The sequence below is a fragment of the Eptesicus fuscus genome, chromosome 9 (assembly GCF_027574615.1).
Source record: "Eptesicus fuscus isolate TK198812 chromosome 9, DD_ASM_mEF_20220401, whole genome shotgun sequence".
Classification (NCBI taxonomy): domain Eukaryota; kingdom Metazoa; phylum Chordata; class Mammalia; order Chiroptera; family Vespertilionidae; genus Eptesicus; species Eptesicus fuscus.
Window position 1 is genome coordinate 2,602,871 of NC_072481.1, and position 16,109 is coordinate 2,618,979.

The 16,109-nt window shown below is 67.6% G+C and overlaps 1 protein-coding gene across 3 annotated transcripts in view; it reads right to left on the reverse strand.

The window, feature by feature from the left end:
* CHD5 (chromodomain helicase DNA binding protein 5) overlaps positions 1–16,109 on the reverse strand; it is a 52,007-nt gene that overhangs the window by 12,041 nt on the left and 23,857 nt on the right. For all 3 annotated transcript variants that reach the window (XM_054721628.1, XM_054721627.1, XM_054721629.1), the window contains exons 10-28: positions 15,670–15,876; positions 15,291–15,502; positions 14,326–14,457; positions 14,127–14,235; positions 13,016–13,207; positions 12,701–12,901; positions 11,077–11,214; positions 10,879–11,000; positions 9,507–9,680; positions 9,000–9,141; positions 7,898–8,029; positions 7,223–7,340; positions 6,114–6,238; positions 4,120–4,351; positions 3,872–3,982; positions 3,413–3,585; positions 2,635–2,809; positions 2,086–2,178; positions 1,810–1,898 (exon numbers count right to left, since the gene is read on the reverse strand). In XM_054721628.1, the coding sequence (XP_054577603.1) occupies positions 1,810–1,898; positions 2,086–2,178; positions 2,635–2,809; positions 3,413–3,585; positions 3,872–3,982; positions 4,120–4,351; positions 6,114–6,238; positions 7,223–7,340; positions 7,898–8,029; positions 9,000–9,141; positions 9,507–9,680; positions 10,879–11,000; positions 11,077–11,214; positions 12,701–12,901; positions 13,016–13,207; positions 14,127–14,235; positions 14,326–14,457; positions 15,291–15,502; positions 15,670–15,876 (2,877 nt within the window). The remainder of the gene's footprint in view (positions 1–1,809; positions 1,899–2,085; positions 2,179–2,634; positions 2,810–3,412; positions 3,586–3,871; positions 3,983–4,119; positions 4,352–6,113; positions 6,239–7,222; positions 7,341–7,897; positions 8,030–8,999; positions 9,142–9,506; positions 9,681–10,878; positions 11,001–11,076; positions 11,215–12,700; positions 12,902–13,015; positions 13,208–14,126; positions 14,236–14,325; positions 14,458–15,290; positions 15,503–15,669; positions 15,877–16,109) is intronic.

Here is a 16,109-nt window from a genome sequence, read left to right on the forward strand (position 1 = left end):
GCATGAGGGGGAGCTGGGCATGGGGGGAGCTGGGCATGGGGAGCTGGGCATGGGGAGCTGGGCATGGGGGAACTGGGCATGGGGAGCTGGGCATGGAGGGAGCTGGGCATGGAGGAGCTGGGCATGGGGGAGCTGGGCATGGAGGGAGCTGGGCATGGGGGGAGCTGGGCATGGAGGAGCTGGGCATGGGGGGAGCTGGGCATGGGGGGAGCTGGGCATGGAGGGAGCTGGGCATGGGGGAGCTGGGCATGGAGGAGCTGGGCATGGGGGGAGCTGGGCATGGGGGGAGCTGGGCATGGGGGAGCTGGGCATGGGGGAGCTGGGCATGGGGAGCTGGGCATGGAGGGAGCTGGGCATGGAGGAGCTGGGCATGGGGGAGCTGGGCATGGAGGGAGCTGGGCATGGGGGGAGCTGGGCATGGAGGAGCTGGGCATGGGGGGAGCTGGGCATGGGGGGAGCTGGGCATGGAGGGAGCTGGGCATGGGGGAGCTGGGCATGGAGGGAGCTGGGCATGGAGGAGCTGGGCATGGGGGGAGCTGGGCATGGGGGAGCTGGGCATGGAGGGAGCTGGGCATGGGGGAGCTGGGCATGGAGGGAGCTGGGCATGGGGGGAGCTGGGCATGGAGGGAGCTGGGCATGGGGGAGCTGGGCATGGGGAGCTGGGCATGGGGGGGAACTGGGCATGGGGGAGCTGGGCATGGGGGGAACTGGGCATGGGGGGAACTGGGCATGGGGGAGCTGGGCATGGGGGAGCTGGGCATGGGGGGAGCTGGGCATGAGGGGGAACTGGGCATGGGGGGGAGCTGGGCATGGGGGGAGCTGGGCATGGGGGAGCTGGGCATGGAGGGAGCTGGGCATGGGGGAGCTGGGCATGGAGGGAGCTGGGCATGGGGGGAGCTGGGCATGGAGGGAGCTGGGCATGGGGGAGCTGGGCATGGGGAGCTGGGCATGGGGGGAACTGGGCATGGGGGAGCTGGGCATGGGGGGAACTGGGCATGGGGGGAACTGGGCATGGGGGAGCTGGGCATGGGGGAGCTGGGCATGGGGGGAGCAGGGCATGAGGGGGAACTGGGCATGGGGGGAGCTGGGCATGGGGGAGCTGGGCATGGGGGAGCTGGGCATGGGGAGCTGGGCATGGGGGGAACTGGGCATGGGGGGAGCTGAGCATGGGGGGAACTGGGCATGGGGGAGCTGGGCATGGGGGGAGCTGGGCATGAGGGGGAACTGGGCATGGGGGAGCTGGGCATGGGGGAGCTGGGCATGGGGGGAACTGGGCATGGGGGAGCTGGGCATGGGGGAGCTGGGCATGGGTGGAGCTGGGCATGGGGGAGATGGGCATGGGGGGGAGCTGGGCATGGGGGAGCTGGGCATGGGGGAGCTGGGCATGGGGAGCTGGGCATGGGGGGAACTGGGCATGGGGGGAGCTGAGCATGGGGGGAACTGGGCATGGGGGAGCTGGGCATGGGGGGAGCTGGGCATGAGGGGGAACTGGGCATGGGGGGAGCTGGGCATGGGGGGAGCTGGGCATGGGGGAGCTGGGCATGGGGGAGCTGGGCATGGGGGAGCTGGGCATGGGGGAGCTGGGCATGGGGGAGCTGGGCATGGGGGGGAGCTGGGCATGGGGGGAGCTGGGCATGGGGGAGCTGGGCATGGGGGAGCTGGGCATGGGGGAGCAGGGCATGGGGGGGAGCTGGGCATGGGGGGAGCTGGGCATGGGGGGAGCTGGGCATGGGGGGAGCTGGGCATGGGGGAGCTGGGCATGGGGGAGCTGGGCATGGGGGAGCTGGGCATGGGGGAGCTGGGCCCCACCTCAATGTTGCCTCCCACGCGGGCGAGGAGAGGCGGCAGGGGCTTGTCCCGGTCACTCTTCAGCTGCCTCCGGGACTGTCGCCGGCCACCTGGGGAGCAGCCCCCCCACACCTGTCAGCGGGCCCAGAGCAATGGGACACCACCCTCTCCGCCAACTCGCCCAGAACGGGGACCCCTCGGGACGACCCCCGAAGCTGCTGTCGAGCCTGTCCCGACGCCCCAGAGCGCCCCAGGCTGGCCGCCAGCTCCCACCGCAGCCCCAGCCCCAAGACTCACTCTGCCCTTCCGGCCTTTCCTCAAAGTCCTCGTCCTCGTCCTCGGAGCCGATGGAGTACTCAGACTGGTTGTCCGAGAGCTCGTCCTGCCACTCTGGGGCCGGCAGGGGGCACAGGGTGAGCGGGGCCAGCAGCCCCCAGGCCCCCCCCTCTGGGCCCTAAACCCCAGCCCAGTGAGTGGCCAGGAAAACCGCTTCCTGGGAGCTCGCTTCCTCCTATCAACACCAACACTGTTTCCCAGGGTCAGCCCACCCTCCACCCCATTTCACAGATGGGGAAGCTGAGGCTCGCCCAGGTCACACCGCGGGCAGAGAAGTCACTGGATCACCACACACCTGTTCCCCCAAACACCCAGCAGCCCACACTTGCCCCCAATCCCCCTTCTCCAGGGAGCCCTCCCCACAGCCTCCCACTCAGGCGGCTCCCACACAGCGCCCGCTCCCCGGCCCCGGGGGCTCCTGCCACGGGAGCCCTCTCTGACCTGCCCCCGAGGCCCTCTGCCCCCGAGGCCCTCTGCCCCCGGGCACGACGACCCTCCGCCCACACGCACCCTGGTCCTCCTGGGACGTGTCGTTGTAGTTGACCTGCTTGCGGACGCGCTTGCCCTTGCCCAGGTTGCGGGCCAGGTCCTCCTGCTGCTGCTCGTAGTGGTGCCGCAGCAGCTTCTCCCAGTAGTCGGGGTCCACGTTCTCCTCCTGCTTGATGATCTCCCGCTCCACCTCCTCCTGAGACAGGGGGCGTGAGGCGGCCGCAGACACAGCCGGAGGGGGGGGGGGGGGGCAGGGTCGGGGAGGGCGGGGCCGCAGACACAGCCGGAGGGGGGTGGATGGGGTCAGGGAGGGCGGAGCCGCAGACACAGCTGCGGGGGGGGGGGGGCCGGGAGGGGCCCCCACCACACCTCTCGTTTGGGCTCAGGAATGAGTTGAAAAGCCTGCCTCCTCCAGGAAGCCTTCCCTGATCAGCCCAGCTTCCTGCCCCGTCAGTCACCGCCCTCCCTCCGTCCATCCATCCACTCACTCCCCGAGGGCTTCCGGGCCTTGTGCCGAGTGGAATGAGCCCCAGCCTGCCCTCAAGGGGCTCCCAGCTTCTAAGGGAAAGTGGCTGTGGAGGACGATCAGCACCACAGTCTGGGTGGAGGGTGCTGGGGCCGAGGAGGGGAGACCCGGGAGCTGGCCTTTGGGGTAACAGGGGTTTGCTGGGAGGACAGGTGTGGCCCGGGGGGGGGCCGGATGCTGGCCCTGAGGGGGAGCGGGAGGGGGTGTGGAGGAGGCAGGGCGGCGGGCAGGCTGGGAAGGCCGTGGACAGCGGACCCGGGGCCTCGGACCTACCGCGCCGTCCTCCTCGCGCACCACGTACTGCGCCACCTTGAAGGAGCTCAGGTACTCGTTCATGTTCTGCAGCTCCGTGTCGTCCGTGGCGTCCTGGTTGCGGTCCAGCAGCTTGGAGATGGCCGCGTCGTCGTAGTGGATCACACTGCTGTCCTCCACGTCCTTGTTGTCACCTGCGGGAGGCAGGGAGCGGCGTCGGGGGACAGACGGGGTGCCCAGGTCCCGCCGCAGGGCCCCCGAGTCCCGGTCATGGCTCTTCCCAGCCCCCGCGGGGGCTGCAGCGGAAAATGGGGACCAGAGAGCGAACCCCCCGGCCACGGCCCCACTGCCCGCCACTGGCAGTCGCGGGCACGCGAGGGGGGACAGGGACCCGGCAAACGCCACGGGGAGGCCGGGTGCCGGGAAGGCCTTCTGCAGGCGCAGGAGCAGCTGGGGCGGGCGGGGCGGGCGGGGGGCTACCTGGCGGGGTGCTGCCATGCTTCTTCTTGGCGCCGGCGGCCAGGGCGCCCCCCTTGGAGGACTGGACGTCGGGGATGGGGGTGACGGGCCTCTGGCCCTGAGACATCATGCCTGTGGGCAGAGGCGGCGGGCTGCAGGCCTGGGGACAGTGCCCAGAGACCCCGCCCGGGCCCTCGGCTGGCCAGGAGACAGGAGGGGGGGGCAGGGGAGAGAGGCTGGGGCTGGCACCCCCAGGGCCCGGCACCCACCCTCCACGTCGTCCTTGAAGAGCTCCTCGGTGCCGAACTTGAGGATGTCGTCCAGCTCCTGCTTGGTCATGGAGCCCGACTTGGAGCCCAGGCCGGGCCGCACCACCAGGTGCGTGAGCATCATCTTGCGCTTGGCCACCTGCGTGATGCGCTCCTCCACCGAGGCCCGCGTCACGAAGCGGTAGATCATCACCTTCCTGTTCTGCCCGATGCGGTGGGCGCGGCTGAAGGCCTGGGGGCGACCTGCCGCTCAGTGCCCGGGCTCCCCCGAGGGCTGGGGCCGCGGCCGGGCGCCACGAGGGGCGGGGCATGCCGGCGTGCACCCTGCGCGGGGCGGGCCGGGGGGCTTTGCGTGGAGACGTGCATGCGCCAGGGTCGCTGTGCGCACTCCCCGTGTCTAGCCTCGCCGGTCCCGGGGCCCGTGCGGGTGAACTGGCGTGAGTGTGGGTGTGCAGGGGTGCGTGTGAGGGGCGGCGTGGCCAGTGTGCTGGACGCAAAGGAGCCACAAGGGGCTGATGGGGCTCAGGGGAGGTGGGGGCTGCGCCCCCCCGGGAGGGAGCCAGTGGGGACTGCTGGAGACGCACGGCCACCCCGTGAGGGCAGCGAGGCCGGAACTGCCCAGCGATCTGAGCCGAGGCTCTGTGCACCCGCCCGGCACCAGGTGACCCAGGGTAACTGCCTCTTCCTGGTGACTGCGTAGGTGCCCACACCTGTGCGTGAGACACAAGCCTGTGTGTGTGCCCCTAGAGCAGTGATGGCGAACCTATGACACGCGTGTCAGCACTGACACACGTAGCCATTTCTGATGACACGCGGCCGCTAAGGCGGCCGCATGCCGACGATGAAACATTTGCGAAATAATGTTTTTTCCTCAAAGTGACACACTACCAGAGTTATGCTCAGTTTTTTGGTGAAGTTTGACACACTGAGCTCAAAAGGTTGCCCATCACTGCCCTAGAGCACAGTGTCCTGTGTGTGTGTGTGTGTGTGTGCGCGCGCGCGCGTGCGCATGTGTGTGTGCATGTGTGTGCATGTGTGTGCGTGCCCCTAGAGCATAGTGTCCAGTGTATGTGTGTGCGTGTGTGTGTGCGTGTGCGTGCACGCGTGTGTGCGTGCACGCGTGTGTGCGTGTGCATGTGTGTGCGTGCCCCTAGAACAGTGGTCGGCAAACTCATTAGCCAACAGAGCCAAATATCAACAGGACAACGATTGAAATTTCTTTTGAGAGCCAAATTTTTTAAACTTAAACATCTTCTAATGCCACTTCTTCAACATAGACTCGCCCGGGCCGTGGTGTTTTGTGGAAGAGCCACACGCAAGGGGCCAAAGAGCCGCATGTGGCTCGGAGCCTCGGTTTGCCGACCACGGCCCTGGAGCATAGTGTTCAGTGTGCGTGAGTCCCTCTGCCCCACATGGAGGGACCAGGGCTCCTACCTCCCAACCTCCCCGTTCTTTCCCACCTGCTTCACTTGCCCCTTTCCATCTCTTCGTCCCCCCAGCCTCCAGCAGGCCTTCCCGCGCCCCCCGCCCCCTCCGTGCTCCTGTCCCTCCCAAACTGGCCCCTTTGGGTCTCAGGACTGACTGCCCCTCCTGCCTCCTCTGTGGCCTTGGTCCTGGGGTGATGACAGACTGCTGTGTGTCCTTGGGCATGCCCCTGCCCTCTCTGGGCCTGTTTCTTCCTGTGCACAGTGAGGAGCTGGGGGGTGGGCAGAGCCTCCACTCCCCTCTCCAGGCCCCTCTTGGGGCTGAGATTCCCGGGGCCTGCCCAGGGGGAAGGGAGGGCCTGAGACATGGAGGGGGAGGAAGGGAGGGCCTGAGACATGGAGGGGGAGGGAGGGAGGGCCTGAGACACGGAGGGGAGGGAAGGGAGGGCCTGAGACATGGAGGCGGAGGGAGGGAGGGCCTGAGACACGGAGGGGGGGGAGGGAGGGCCTGAGACACGGAGGGGGAGGGAGGCCCACAAAACCAGGCGGTCCGGCGTCAGGGCCACCGACCTGGATGTCATTGTGCGGGTTCCAGTCCGAGTCGTAGATGATGACCGTGTCCGCGGTGGCCAGGTTGATGCCCAGGCCGCCCGCCCGGGTGGAGAGGAGGAAGCAGAACTGCTGGGCGCCCGGGGCTGAGGAGAGGCGGGTGCCGGGCCGGTGAGTGCGGGTGGGGACAGGGTGGGGACAGAGCAGCCCCCCTGAGCCCCCTGAGCTGAGCCCTCGCCGACAGGAGGGGCCAGACGAGGAGGGCGTCGGCTTTCTTGCCCAGACGAGCGAAGACCAAGCGCAGGCAGTGCCCGGACGAGGCCGGAGAGCTCGGCGCCTGGGCCCCGGGGCTCCCAGCCCATGACGGGTGAGGGCCCCGGAGCCGCTCAGGGTCACGGCCCCAGAGCCTGGGCTGCCCGTTCTGACAGGCGCTCAGGCCCATCAGGACCTGCGTTCGTGCCCAGGACTGACCGAGCGCCCACAGGAGCGGCAAACAGGTCCCCGAACTGCCCGATGCCTCCCCACCCCACCGCCTCGGGGGCCAGGGCCACGTCTACATGTTCTGTGTTCGCCCCCGTCTGACATGATGGGCGCGGGTGTGGCTGCTTGGGGTGTTGGGGCAGCGGGGCCCAGCCCTGCTCTGAGCAAACAGCCACGGGCCCAGGGCTACCCGCCGCAGACCTGCCACTGGACGGCCCGGCTCAGCGGGCACGTCCCACGCCACGACCCTCACTCCGAGCGCGCTCCGGCCCCCGCCCTCCCCGCTCCTCCCCGGGCCGGGGGCCCCGCCCTCGGTCCCCTGGGGAGCAGCCCATGGGCAGCACGCGCTCGGCCTGCCCTGCTCGGCTGGTCACGACGGGCGGCCTAGTGCGGTGGTAGCGCCCAGGGCGGGCAGCCCCGGGCACCGGCTCCACCTCGTAACCAAGGTGCTACTTCCCCCTCCGCCTTCCCCCTGTCTGCTCAGTGCTGAGCAGGGGTTACCGACCGGGCACCCCCACACCTGGCAGGCCCCAGGAGCGCCCATGGCTGAACTCCTTTTAGCATGAAACTAAGGGGCGGCGGTGAGGACTCCTGTTAAGGAGTGGTCTGCTTCCCGGGTCCCCACCAAGAACCCCGCGGGAGGCGGGTACCGTTGAATCTGTCGATCGCCTCCTGCCGGAGGCCCCCGGTGATGCCACCATCGATGCGCTCGTACTTGTAGCCCTCGTACTCCAAGAAGTCCTCCAGGAGGTCCAGCATCTTGGTCATCTGCGGGGACAGGTTTGGGACAAACCCGATTGTCTGAGGACAGGGACCCCCCGCCCCCCAATGCCTAGCACAGAGCCGGAGGTATGACAGGTGCCACGGAGGACGAAGCCCTGAGTGCGGAGACGCACAAGCCCGAGGCTCGCAGCCCTGCCTCCGCGCCCACAGTGCCTCCACAGGTGGAACTGCAGGATGGAGGGGGGGGGGGGGGGGGGGGGCCTGGAGCACCACTGCCTGGGGCTCCTCCCGACCCCCCCACCCCCACCCCCGGGGCCCGTGTTCCTGAGAAGCCAGGCGGCAGGGATGAGGGCGGGGCTATGGCACCAGCCTGGACAGGAAGGCCGGCCCGCCAGGGGGGCAGGCGGTCTTGACCGCCAGTGTGCCCCGCGCCTTGAGCTTGGCCCCAGCCGGCTCTCCCCGCTGCCTGCGGCATGCAGGGCACCGAGGAGCCACCGGCTCACAGCCCCACGGGAGCAGCAGCGGCCCTGACCCTGGCGGGCTGCCAGCGGGCCGCGCCCTGGGGAGGCGGGGGGGGGCCAGGCAGACACCCGGGCGCTCACCTGGGAGAAGATGAGCACGCGATGCCCTTCGTCCCGCAGCTTCCGGAGCATCTTCTGCAGCAGCATGAGCTTCCCCGAAGACCTGACCAGGGAGCTGCCGTCGTAGGAGCCATTGGGCAGGACGGGGGCCTCCTGCGGACACAGCGGAAGGTGGGCACGGGGCGCCCCCTCCTCTCTGGCTCTGCACCGAAGGGCCGAGCCCAAGCCGGGGTCAGGCGGGGCTCAGCAGGAGCGGATGCGCCTGGGTCACCTGGGCCCGGCCCGCCCCGCGGCCCAGGCCGGGCTCAGACCTGCCCCGCCCTCCGTCTCCCTCCAGGACCAGCAGGAGCGGGCCTGGGCTCCGGGTCACCGTAGGGCGGGTCCCAGCAAGGCCAGCCCTGAGCCCCAGCGGGCAGAACGTCAGCCAGAGGCCTCTGCCCTGACGGAGTGGTGAGAGCAGCCTGGGGCCGCCCACAGCTCGCCTGCCACCCTAACTCTGCGCTGGCCTTTCCTCGGGGGCGGGGTCACCTGGGGGGGGGGGGTAAAGTAGAACCAGAACAGCAGCAGCAGCGGGGACAAAGGCTACTGTTTCTGAGAACGGACGTGCCAGGCTCTCCGTGAGGGCACTTTGTGGGCACCGTCTCGTCTGGCCCTCACCCTCCGGGGAGATGCTATTGTCCCATTTTACAGAGGAAGAACTGAGGCTCCGAGAGGACCGGTCACTTGTGAGACCACAGGGCTGGACCAGGGTCCCGTGTCTCCCGCAGGGTTGCACATCAGAGTCAGCGGGGGCCCCTCCCCGGCCTTCCCGCCTCCCTTGGTGACTGAGTGCGGCCAGGTCAGCCCTCAGAACCGTGGCCTGGGGGACCTTGGGGGAACCCAATGCTCCCCATGACTTTATGGGTCACAGGAGGGACTGAGGGAAGGAGAGGGCCTGCCCAGGCAGTAGACGGAGGCAGGTTTTCAGAAACTCCTGGCACAATGAGGACCCGCATCACCGCCAGGTCCTCAAGGTCAAGAAGCACCACAGCAGCCACGGGCACCTACCACCAGCCACAGGGCTCCTCCCACCAGCCATGGGCACCTACCACGGGCACCTACCACGGCAGCCACGGGCACCTACCACGGCAGCCACGGGGAAGAGGTAGGGGTGGTTGCAGCACTTCTTCAGGTCCATCATGATGTTGAGCAGCGACACCTGGTTCCCGCCCCCCTTGGAGTTCAGCGCCTCGAAGTTCCGCGTGAGGATGAACTTGTAGTACTTCCTGCGGCAGAGCAGGGGCACGGAGGAGGCGGGCTGACCCCGGCCACACAGCCTCCCAGAGGGCTCTCTGCAGGGGGCCGGGGGCCAGGGGCCATGCACCCACTTACAGAGGCAGGGGGAGCCCTGAGAGGTGAAGCCACAGGCCTAGAGTCACCCAGCAAGCTGCTGGGGGACACAGAGAACTCAGGCAGCCCCAGACCCCGGGGGCTGAAATCGGAGGAGCACCTCAGGGCGGAAGCGTGCGGGAGGTGAGCCCAGGCCTCGGAGCCCTCCCAGCCGCCCGGGAAGCGGCCCAGGAAGGCCAGGGGGGCCCAGGAAGCGGGGCGGGGCCCCAGGGCAGGCCCCCGCAGGCCGGGCCCCACTCACTTCTGCATCTGACTCAGCTCCACGCGGACGATCAGCTCGGTCTTGGCCGGCATGTTCTTGAACACGTCAGCCTTGAGCCGCCTCAGCATGTGCGGCCCCAGCAGGTCGTGCAGCTTCTTGATCTGGTCTTCTTTGGAGATGTCCGCAAACTCCTCCAAGAAGCCCTCCAGGTTGCTGCAGGAAGGAGCTGGGGTGAGAGCCAGAAGCCGGGACCGGAGCAGGCCAACGCCCCTCTGCAGAGGGGGTGGGGAGTGGGGGAGGGAGTGGGCCAGCCAGGCCCTGCCGCCTGCCAGGGGGTCACAGGGTGGCCGGCTGGCTGGTGGGCCGGGGGAGCCGGGGAGCCCTGGCCCTGCCCAAAGGCCCTTTCAGTGTCCGCCTATGCCTGTGTCACCCGCACATGACAGCTCTCACCACACAGGATACCTTCCTCCACCCTGAACCCCAGTCTGGGCAAGAAAATGGGGGCCAGGTGAAGACAAGGAGGCAGGGAAGGAGGTTCCACTGACCGCACTCAGCCTTCATCCTCCTCTCCATCACCACCCGGCCTCCTCCCTCCCATCTGCCACCTGTGTGGTCACTTCCGGTCTTTGTGGAGGGAAAGCAATGAGCCTGGGGTGTGGGGGCAGGGACAGGACCCCTAGAGGACTCGGGGGCATCTGGGGAGGATTCGAGGAAAAACAGGACTTTTCCCAAGTGCTCGGCTCGTGGCCCCTCCATGCAGGTCATTGGAGGTGGGCACCGCTAACGCTCCCATCCTATATAATAAAAGCCTAACATGCTAAGTGTCCAGTCAACCAGTCAGCTGTTCAACCAATCAAAGCGTAATATGCTAATGATATGCTAAGGCCACTCAACCGCTTGCTATGACGTGTGCTGACCACCAGTGGGCAGACTGTCAACAGCCAGCCAGTCCCTATGATGTGCACTGACCACCATGGGGCAGACACTCCGACTGGTAGGTTAGCTTGTCACTGGGGTCTGGCCGATGGGGACTGAGCAAGACGGTCTAGACACTCTCTGGAGCCCTCCTGCAGTCCCTCTCCAGCCCTGATCATGCACCGGTGGGATCCCTCAGCCTGGCCTGTGGCCTCTTGTAATCCAGGACCTCTCGGGGGATGTCAGAGAGCCAGTTTCGGCCCGATCCCACAGGCCAGGCCTAGGGACCCCACTGGTGCATGAATTTGTGCACCAGGCCTCTCGTTTTAGTGATAAGAGAGCCTAGCCCAGTGAGTGGCCTGGAGCAGGACACGGATACTTCTTCCCACTGCCCCGCTGGCCCCACCCGCTGCCCCGCCCACCCCACCCGCTTCACCCACCCCACCTGCTGCCCCGCCCACCCCGCCTGCTGCCCCACCCACCCCGCCCCGCTCACTTGAACCGCTCTGGAGTCAGGAAGTTGAGCAGGTGGAACAGCTCCTCCAGGTTGTTCTGAAGGGGGGTCCCCGTCAGCAGCAGCTTGTAATCAATCTTGTAGCTGTTCAGGACCCTGAAGAACTGAGGGGAGAGGCGGGTCAGGGCGCGGCGGCCGCCTGGCCAGCGCGGCCGGGGGTGGGGGGGCCGGCGCCGCTACCTTGGACTGGTTGTTCTTGAGCCGGTGGGCCTCGTCCACCACGAGGCAGGCCCACTCGATGGAGCCCAGGATGGCCTGGTCGATGGTGATGAGCTCGTAGGAGGTGAGCAGCACGTGGAACTTGATCTGCACCTCTCTCTGGAGGGAGAGCGGCGTTTGGGGGGGAGACAGAGGTGAGGAGGAGGAGCCGGAGCCCCCAGGGCGGCCCCGGGACCGAGGGAAGACCCCGGCCACCAGGCCGAGGCCCAGAGCACCGACCGCTCCGAGACGGCGGTGCTGAGAAAGGAGCCAGCTCACTCACCCCTCAGAACCGCCGCGTGGGCGGCCTGGTCCTCACGGACCCTCGTCTCGCCCCCACAAGCCATTCAGCCCCGTTGTCACTGTCCCCGTTTACAGCTCTGCGGGCCCAGGATGGACGTTTCCCGTGGCCAACGAAAGGCAGAGCCAGGACAGTGAAGGGGACCCGGCACGCGGGGCTTAATGCAGTGCAGCTGCCGACTTAAAACTCTTACAATTTTATTGCTGAGTTTGTTTCCTAAGACAAGGCCAGTGGGACGATGGAGCCAAGCTCACGCGAGACAGGTCTCAGCCCCCTGCTCCCTTCCCCGCCCAGCCCCCCGCACTGCAGCTGAGGGGTTCCTGCCGCGGGCCAGACACTGGCCGGAGTGCTTCTCGGAGTGCGGTCCGGGCACCACGCGCGTCTGCATCGCTGGGACCCGGTCAGAAACGCAGCTCAGGCCCCCCCAGAGCGGCTGGACCACCCTGGTGACCCCTGCCTGCCCCGTGCTGGCTCACTCGGCCGGCCCTCCACCGCTCTCTGCCCGTCACCTCCAGTTCACTGAGACGACGCCCAGGCACGGGTGGCTTGCCAGAGGTCACACAGGGGTGAGTCGTGTCACCCCAAAATTCACCCAGAACCTCAGCAGGGGGCCTTTTTTGGGAGCTCGGGCCTTTGCAGGTGTAATTAGTTAAGATGAGGTCAAGCCCACAACCCGGCCCGGGTTGGTCAGTGACTGAGCATCGACCTATGAACCAGGAGGTCACAGTTCGATTCCCACTCAAGGCACATGCCGGGGTTGTGGGCTCCATCCCCAGTAGTGGGGCGTGCAGGAGGCAGCCGATCCACAATGTTTCTCATCAGTTTTTCTACCTCTCTATTCCTCTCCCTTCCCCGCTTTAAAAAGCAATGAAAACATTTTTAAAAAAGACTTGGTCACCGCCTTAAAAAAAAATAAAAGGATGAGGAGGGTGGGCCCTAAGGCCAATGAATGGTGCCTCTATGAGACACAGACACAAAGGGGATGGCACGTGACAGGGCAGGGACCGCATCGAGGCGTCTGCCAGCCAGAGCCCGCCTGCAGCCGAAGCTGGAGGAGGCGGGAGGGTCCGCCCCAGAGGGTCTCCCACGGGGAGGGCGTGTCCAGCCGGCACTGCCCTGACTCCGGCCTCGGGGACTGGGGAGACCAAGTTCCTGCTCCGTGGCCCGCCTCAGGACACGGTGCAGCAGTAACTGCCTCGAGAGAAGCCTCCGTGTGCGGAGACCCCGAGGGGAGGGACCCCGACGGACCGCAGAGCCCTGGGGCCTCAAGGCAGACAGTGGCCTCCCGGGGACGAGGGCGCTCACCTTCATGCGGAACACCTTCTTCCCACTCCGAATGGCGTTGTCCTCGAAGGAGAACTCGTTCTCCCGGATCACGGAGCGGCTCTCCTTGTCTCCCGTGTAGGTGACCACGTAGAAGTCGGGGGCCCACATCTCGAACTCGCGTTCCCAGTTGATGATGGTGGACAGGGGCGCGCTGACCAGGTACGGCCCCTTGGAGTGCCCCTGGCGAGAGACGAGCGCGGTGAGGCTGCCTGCCCACAGCGGGCGCTGCCCCCCCACTCCCCCCGCCCCCGCCGCCCATGGCCTCCCACCCGCCCCCCACGGCCCCCGCCCCACCTCCTTGTACAGGGAGTAGAGGAAGACGATGGTCTGCACCGTCTTGCCCAGGCCCATCTCGTCGGCCAGGATGGTGTCGGTGCCCTGGGCCCAGGAGAAGCGCAGCCAGTTGAGGCCCTCCAGCTGGTAGGGGTGCAGCGTGCCCCCCGTGGAATCGATGTACCACGGCTGCTTGTCGAACTTGACCGTGGGCTGCGGGGGAGTTCAGACACCCTGAATCCCGGGCCCCCAGAGCCCACCCCCCATGGGCACACAGCTCCCACGCCTCTCACTGCTGCTACCTCCGTCACCCCTCAGGCCTCAGCCGAAACGCCGCCTCCTCCGGAGCCCTCTCCCCCCGCTGTCCCACCGCGGCAGCCCCGCACCTCCCGACGGCTAGATTCTCCGACACTGAGCGCTCAGGACTGCTCCTCCCTGCCCCACGCGGGCCTGGGACACAGCGGGCGTTCAGGCAGCACCCGCTCGGTGCCCGCCTAGACTCTTCATGGCCAGACGCCACCCTCCTGCTCCCTTCACCCTGCAGCTCAAGGCCTCCCCCCATGGGGTCCTCCCGATGTGCCAGGCCCAGTCACCTTCCCTGGCACCCCACAGGCCCAGGTGTACAACCCAGTGGCCCCTGGGGGATGGGCAGGGCCCTGTCCCCCCAGGGCTAGGTGCTGGCAGACACCCCAGAGAGGTTTGCCAAACGAACACAAGACCGCCATCCGCTTCCTGGTGAGCGCAATTCCCCCCGGGGGGTCAGGGGGTTCCCTCCCCCCGCCCCCCGTGAACAGGTGAGACTGGTGTGTAATTGGCTGTGATGCCCCTGAAGCAGACACGCTTTCTTATTTGAACGCGTGGAATTAGCTCATCTAAAGTAATGAACCTCCATGAGCCATTTGACCCCCCGTTTGTGCACAGGGAACCCACATTTCAACTTGCACAGGAAGCCAAGGCCCAGTCCCCTGCACAGCTGCCCCTCTGCACGAGGTGGGGGCCCCAGACACAGGGTGTGAGCCCTCCCCCCAGGGGATGCCTGGCATGAGTGGCCTGAACTGCAGGCCGTGGCATTCCCCTACTGCGTGGGCGAGGCCCTGGTGCCCCCCCCCCCCCCGCTGCCGTCCCCGCTCACATCCACGATGGGCGTGTCCGGCGGCCTCTCCTGCTTGTCGTCCTTCAGCTTCTTGCCCTTCTTGACCAGCCTCTTGGGCAGCCGGGCGTCCTCCCCCAGCATCAGCTCCCTGGGAAGAGGGCGGGGCAGGTGAGCACGGCTCAGGCGGCAGGAGGGGGAGCCCGGGGCGGGGCGGGGGGCGGGGGCGGGGGCGGCCCACCTGTGGCCCCAGTAGGCTTGCTTCAAGCTGTCGTAGCAGGGGATGTCGATGTCATCGATCTCCCAGGTGCACTGGTCGTAGGACAGGTCCTTCCACTTGATCAGGTAGTGCACGTCCCCCTTCTTGTCGAAGCTGCAACACAGCGGCCGGACATGGAGGGCGGGCACCCAGGACGCCCCTTCCCCAGCCACAAGGCCAGTGGGAGGGAGGGAGGGAGCGGCAGAGGCCGCCATAGCAGAGGAGCAAAGAGCCAGCGTCCTTTGTCCTTTCCTCCGTCTGGTGCAGCTGGGAGTCGCAACGTCGTGGGGTGTGGACACAGAAACCTGAGGCTCCACATGCGACCTTCCCCCCACTGACCAGACGGCCCTTCCCCCCACTGACCAGAGACCACCCTTCCCCCCACTGACCAGAGACCACCCTTCCCCCCACTGACCAGACCACCCTTCCCCCCACTGACCAGACCACCCTTCCCCCCACTGACCAGAGGTGGCTCTTTTCTAACTGGAAGTGGATGACCTGGAGCCATGCCCACAGGACTCCATTCCTACAGGTGCAGCGCCCTCTTCTGGAGGCCCCGGGACACAGGGGCCGAAGGATCAAGCCAGCAGCTGGGTGCCCCCCCACCACCACCACCACCGCACTTCTGCGGGGTGCCCGTCACAGGCGGCTGTCAGTGTCACGGTGCCCTCTGTGTGTGACTGGAGCTGTCCTCCCCCGCAGTGTGACAACCCCTCCCCCGGCCAGTCAGGTCCCCGACGGCGGGGCCTCGGCCTCTTCCTCCTGCCCCCCCACACACACACACACATCGGGGCCCTGCGCGGGCCGCCCCCCCCACCCCGCACACATCGGGGCCCTGCGCGGGGCTGCCCCCCCCACACACACACACATCTGGGCCCTGCACAGGGCCGCCCACCCCACCCCGCACACATCGGGGCCCTGCGCGGGCCGCCCCCGCCCGCACACACCTGTGGTTCAGGATGCGGTGGATCATCATCCACTCGGGCTTGATGCCGTAGCGGTAGAAGCGCTCCTCCATCTTGGCGTGGAGCGGGTCCTTGCTCTTCCTCTTCTCGCTCTTGCCATCCTCGTCGCCAGAGCCGTAGTCGAAGGGCGGGGGCTCGTCCATGTCGTTCTTTCTTTGGTAGTTGCGGTACATCACCGTGTGGTACAGCTCCAGCTGCTCCCCGACGGGCAGAGGTTACCAGGGAGATGGGCTGTGGCCCCCGTGGCCCCCTGACCCAGCCCCCCAGCCCTCAGCCCGGGTCGCAGGCAGGACAAGCCTCCCCTTCACCCCGCCCCCCCAGCAGGGGAAGCTGAGCCTTCGCCCTCGGCCCGGTGGCTCACCTGCAGCTCCTTCACCCAGGAGCAGTGCCAGTACGAGAGGCCGGCCCACTTGACGAAGAACTCCCGCTCCGGGATGCCCTCCAGAGGCTTGGGTGGGGGGACGCTGGGCTCCATGTCGGGCCCGGGCAGTCCCCCCATGAAGGGGGTGGGGGGCTCCGTCCATCTCCAGTGCAGGATCCGCTGAACTTTGCCCTTCAGGGGCGGACACTGTGGAGAGAGCAAGGTCGCCCAGGTCAGGGCTTGGCTGCAGGGCCCTGCCCGGAGGATCCTGTGACAGCAGGCAGGGGAGCTGCACTGCTCCCCGAGTCAGAAAGCACCCCCGTGACCCCACAGCACGGACCTGCCCTCAGGAGCTGTGTGCTGTGCACAGATGGGCATGTGGGTCTGCATGCATCCCACACACAGACAGACAGGAGCCCAGGTGCACACGGGAGGGCTGG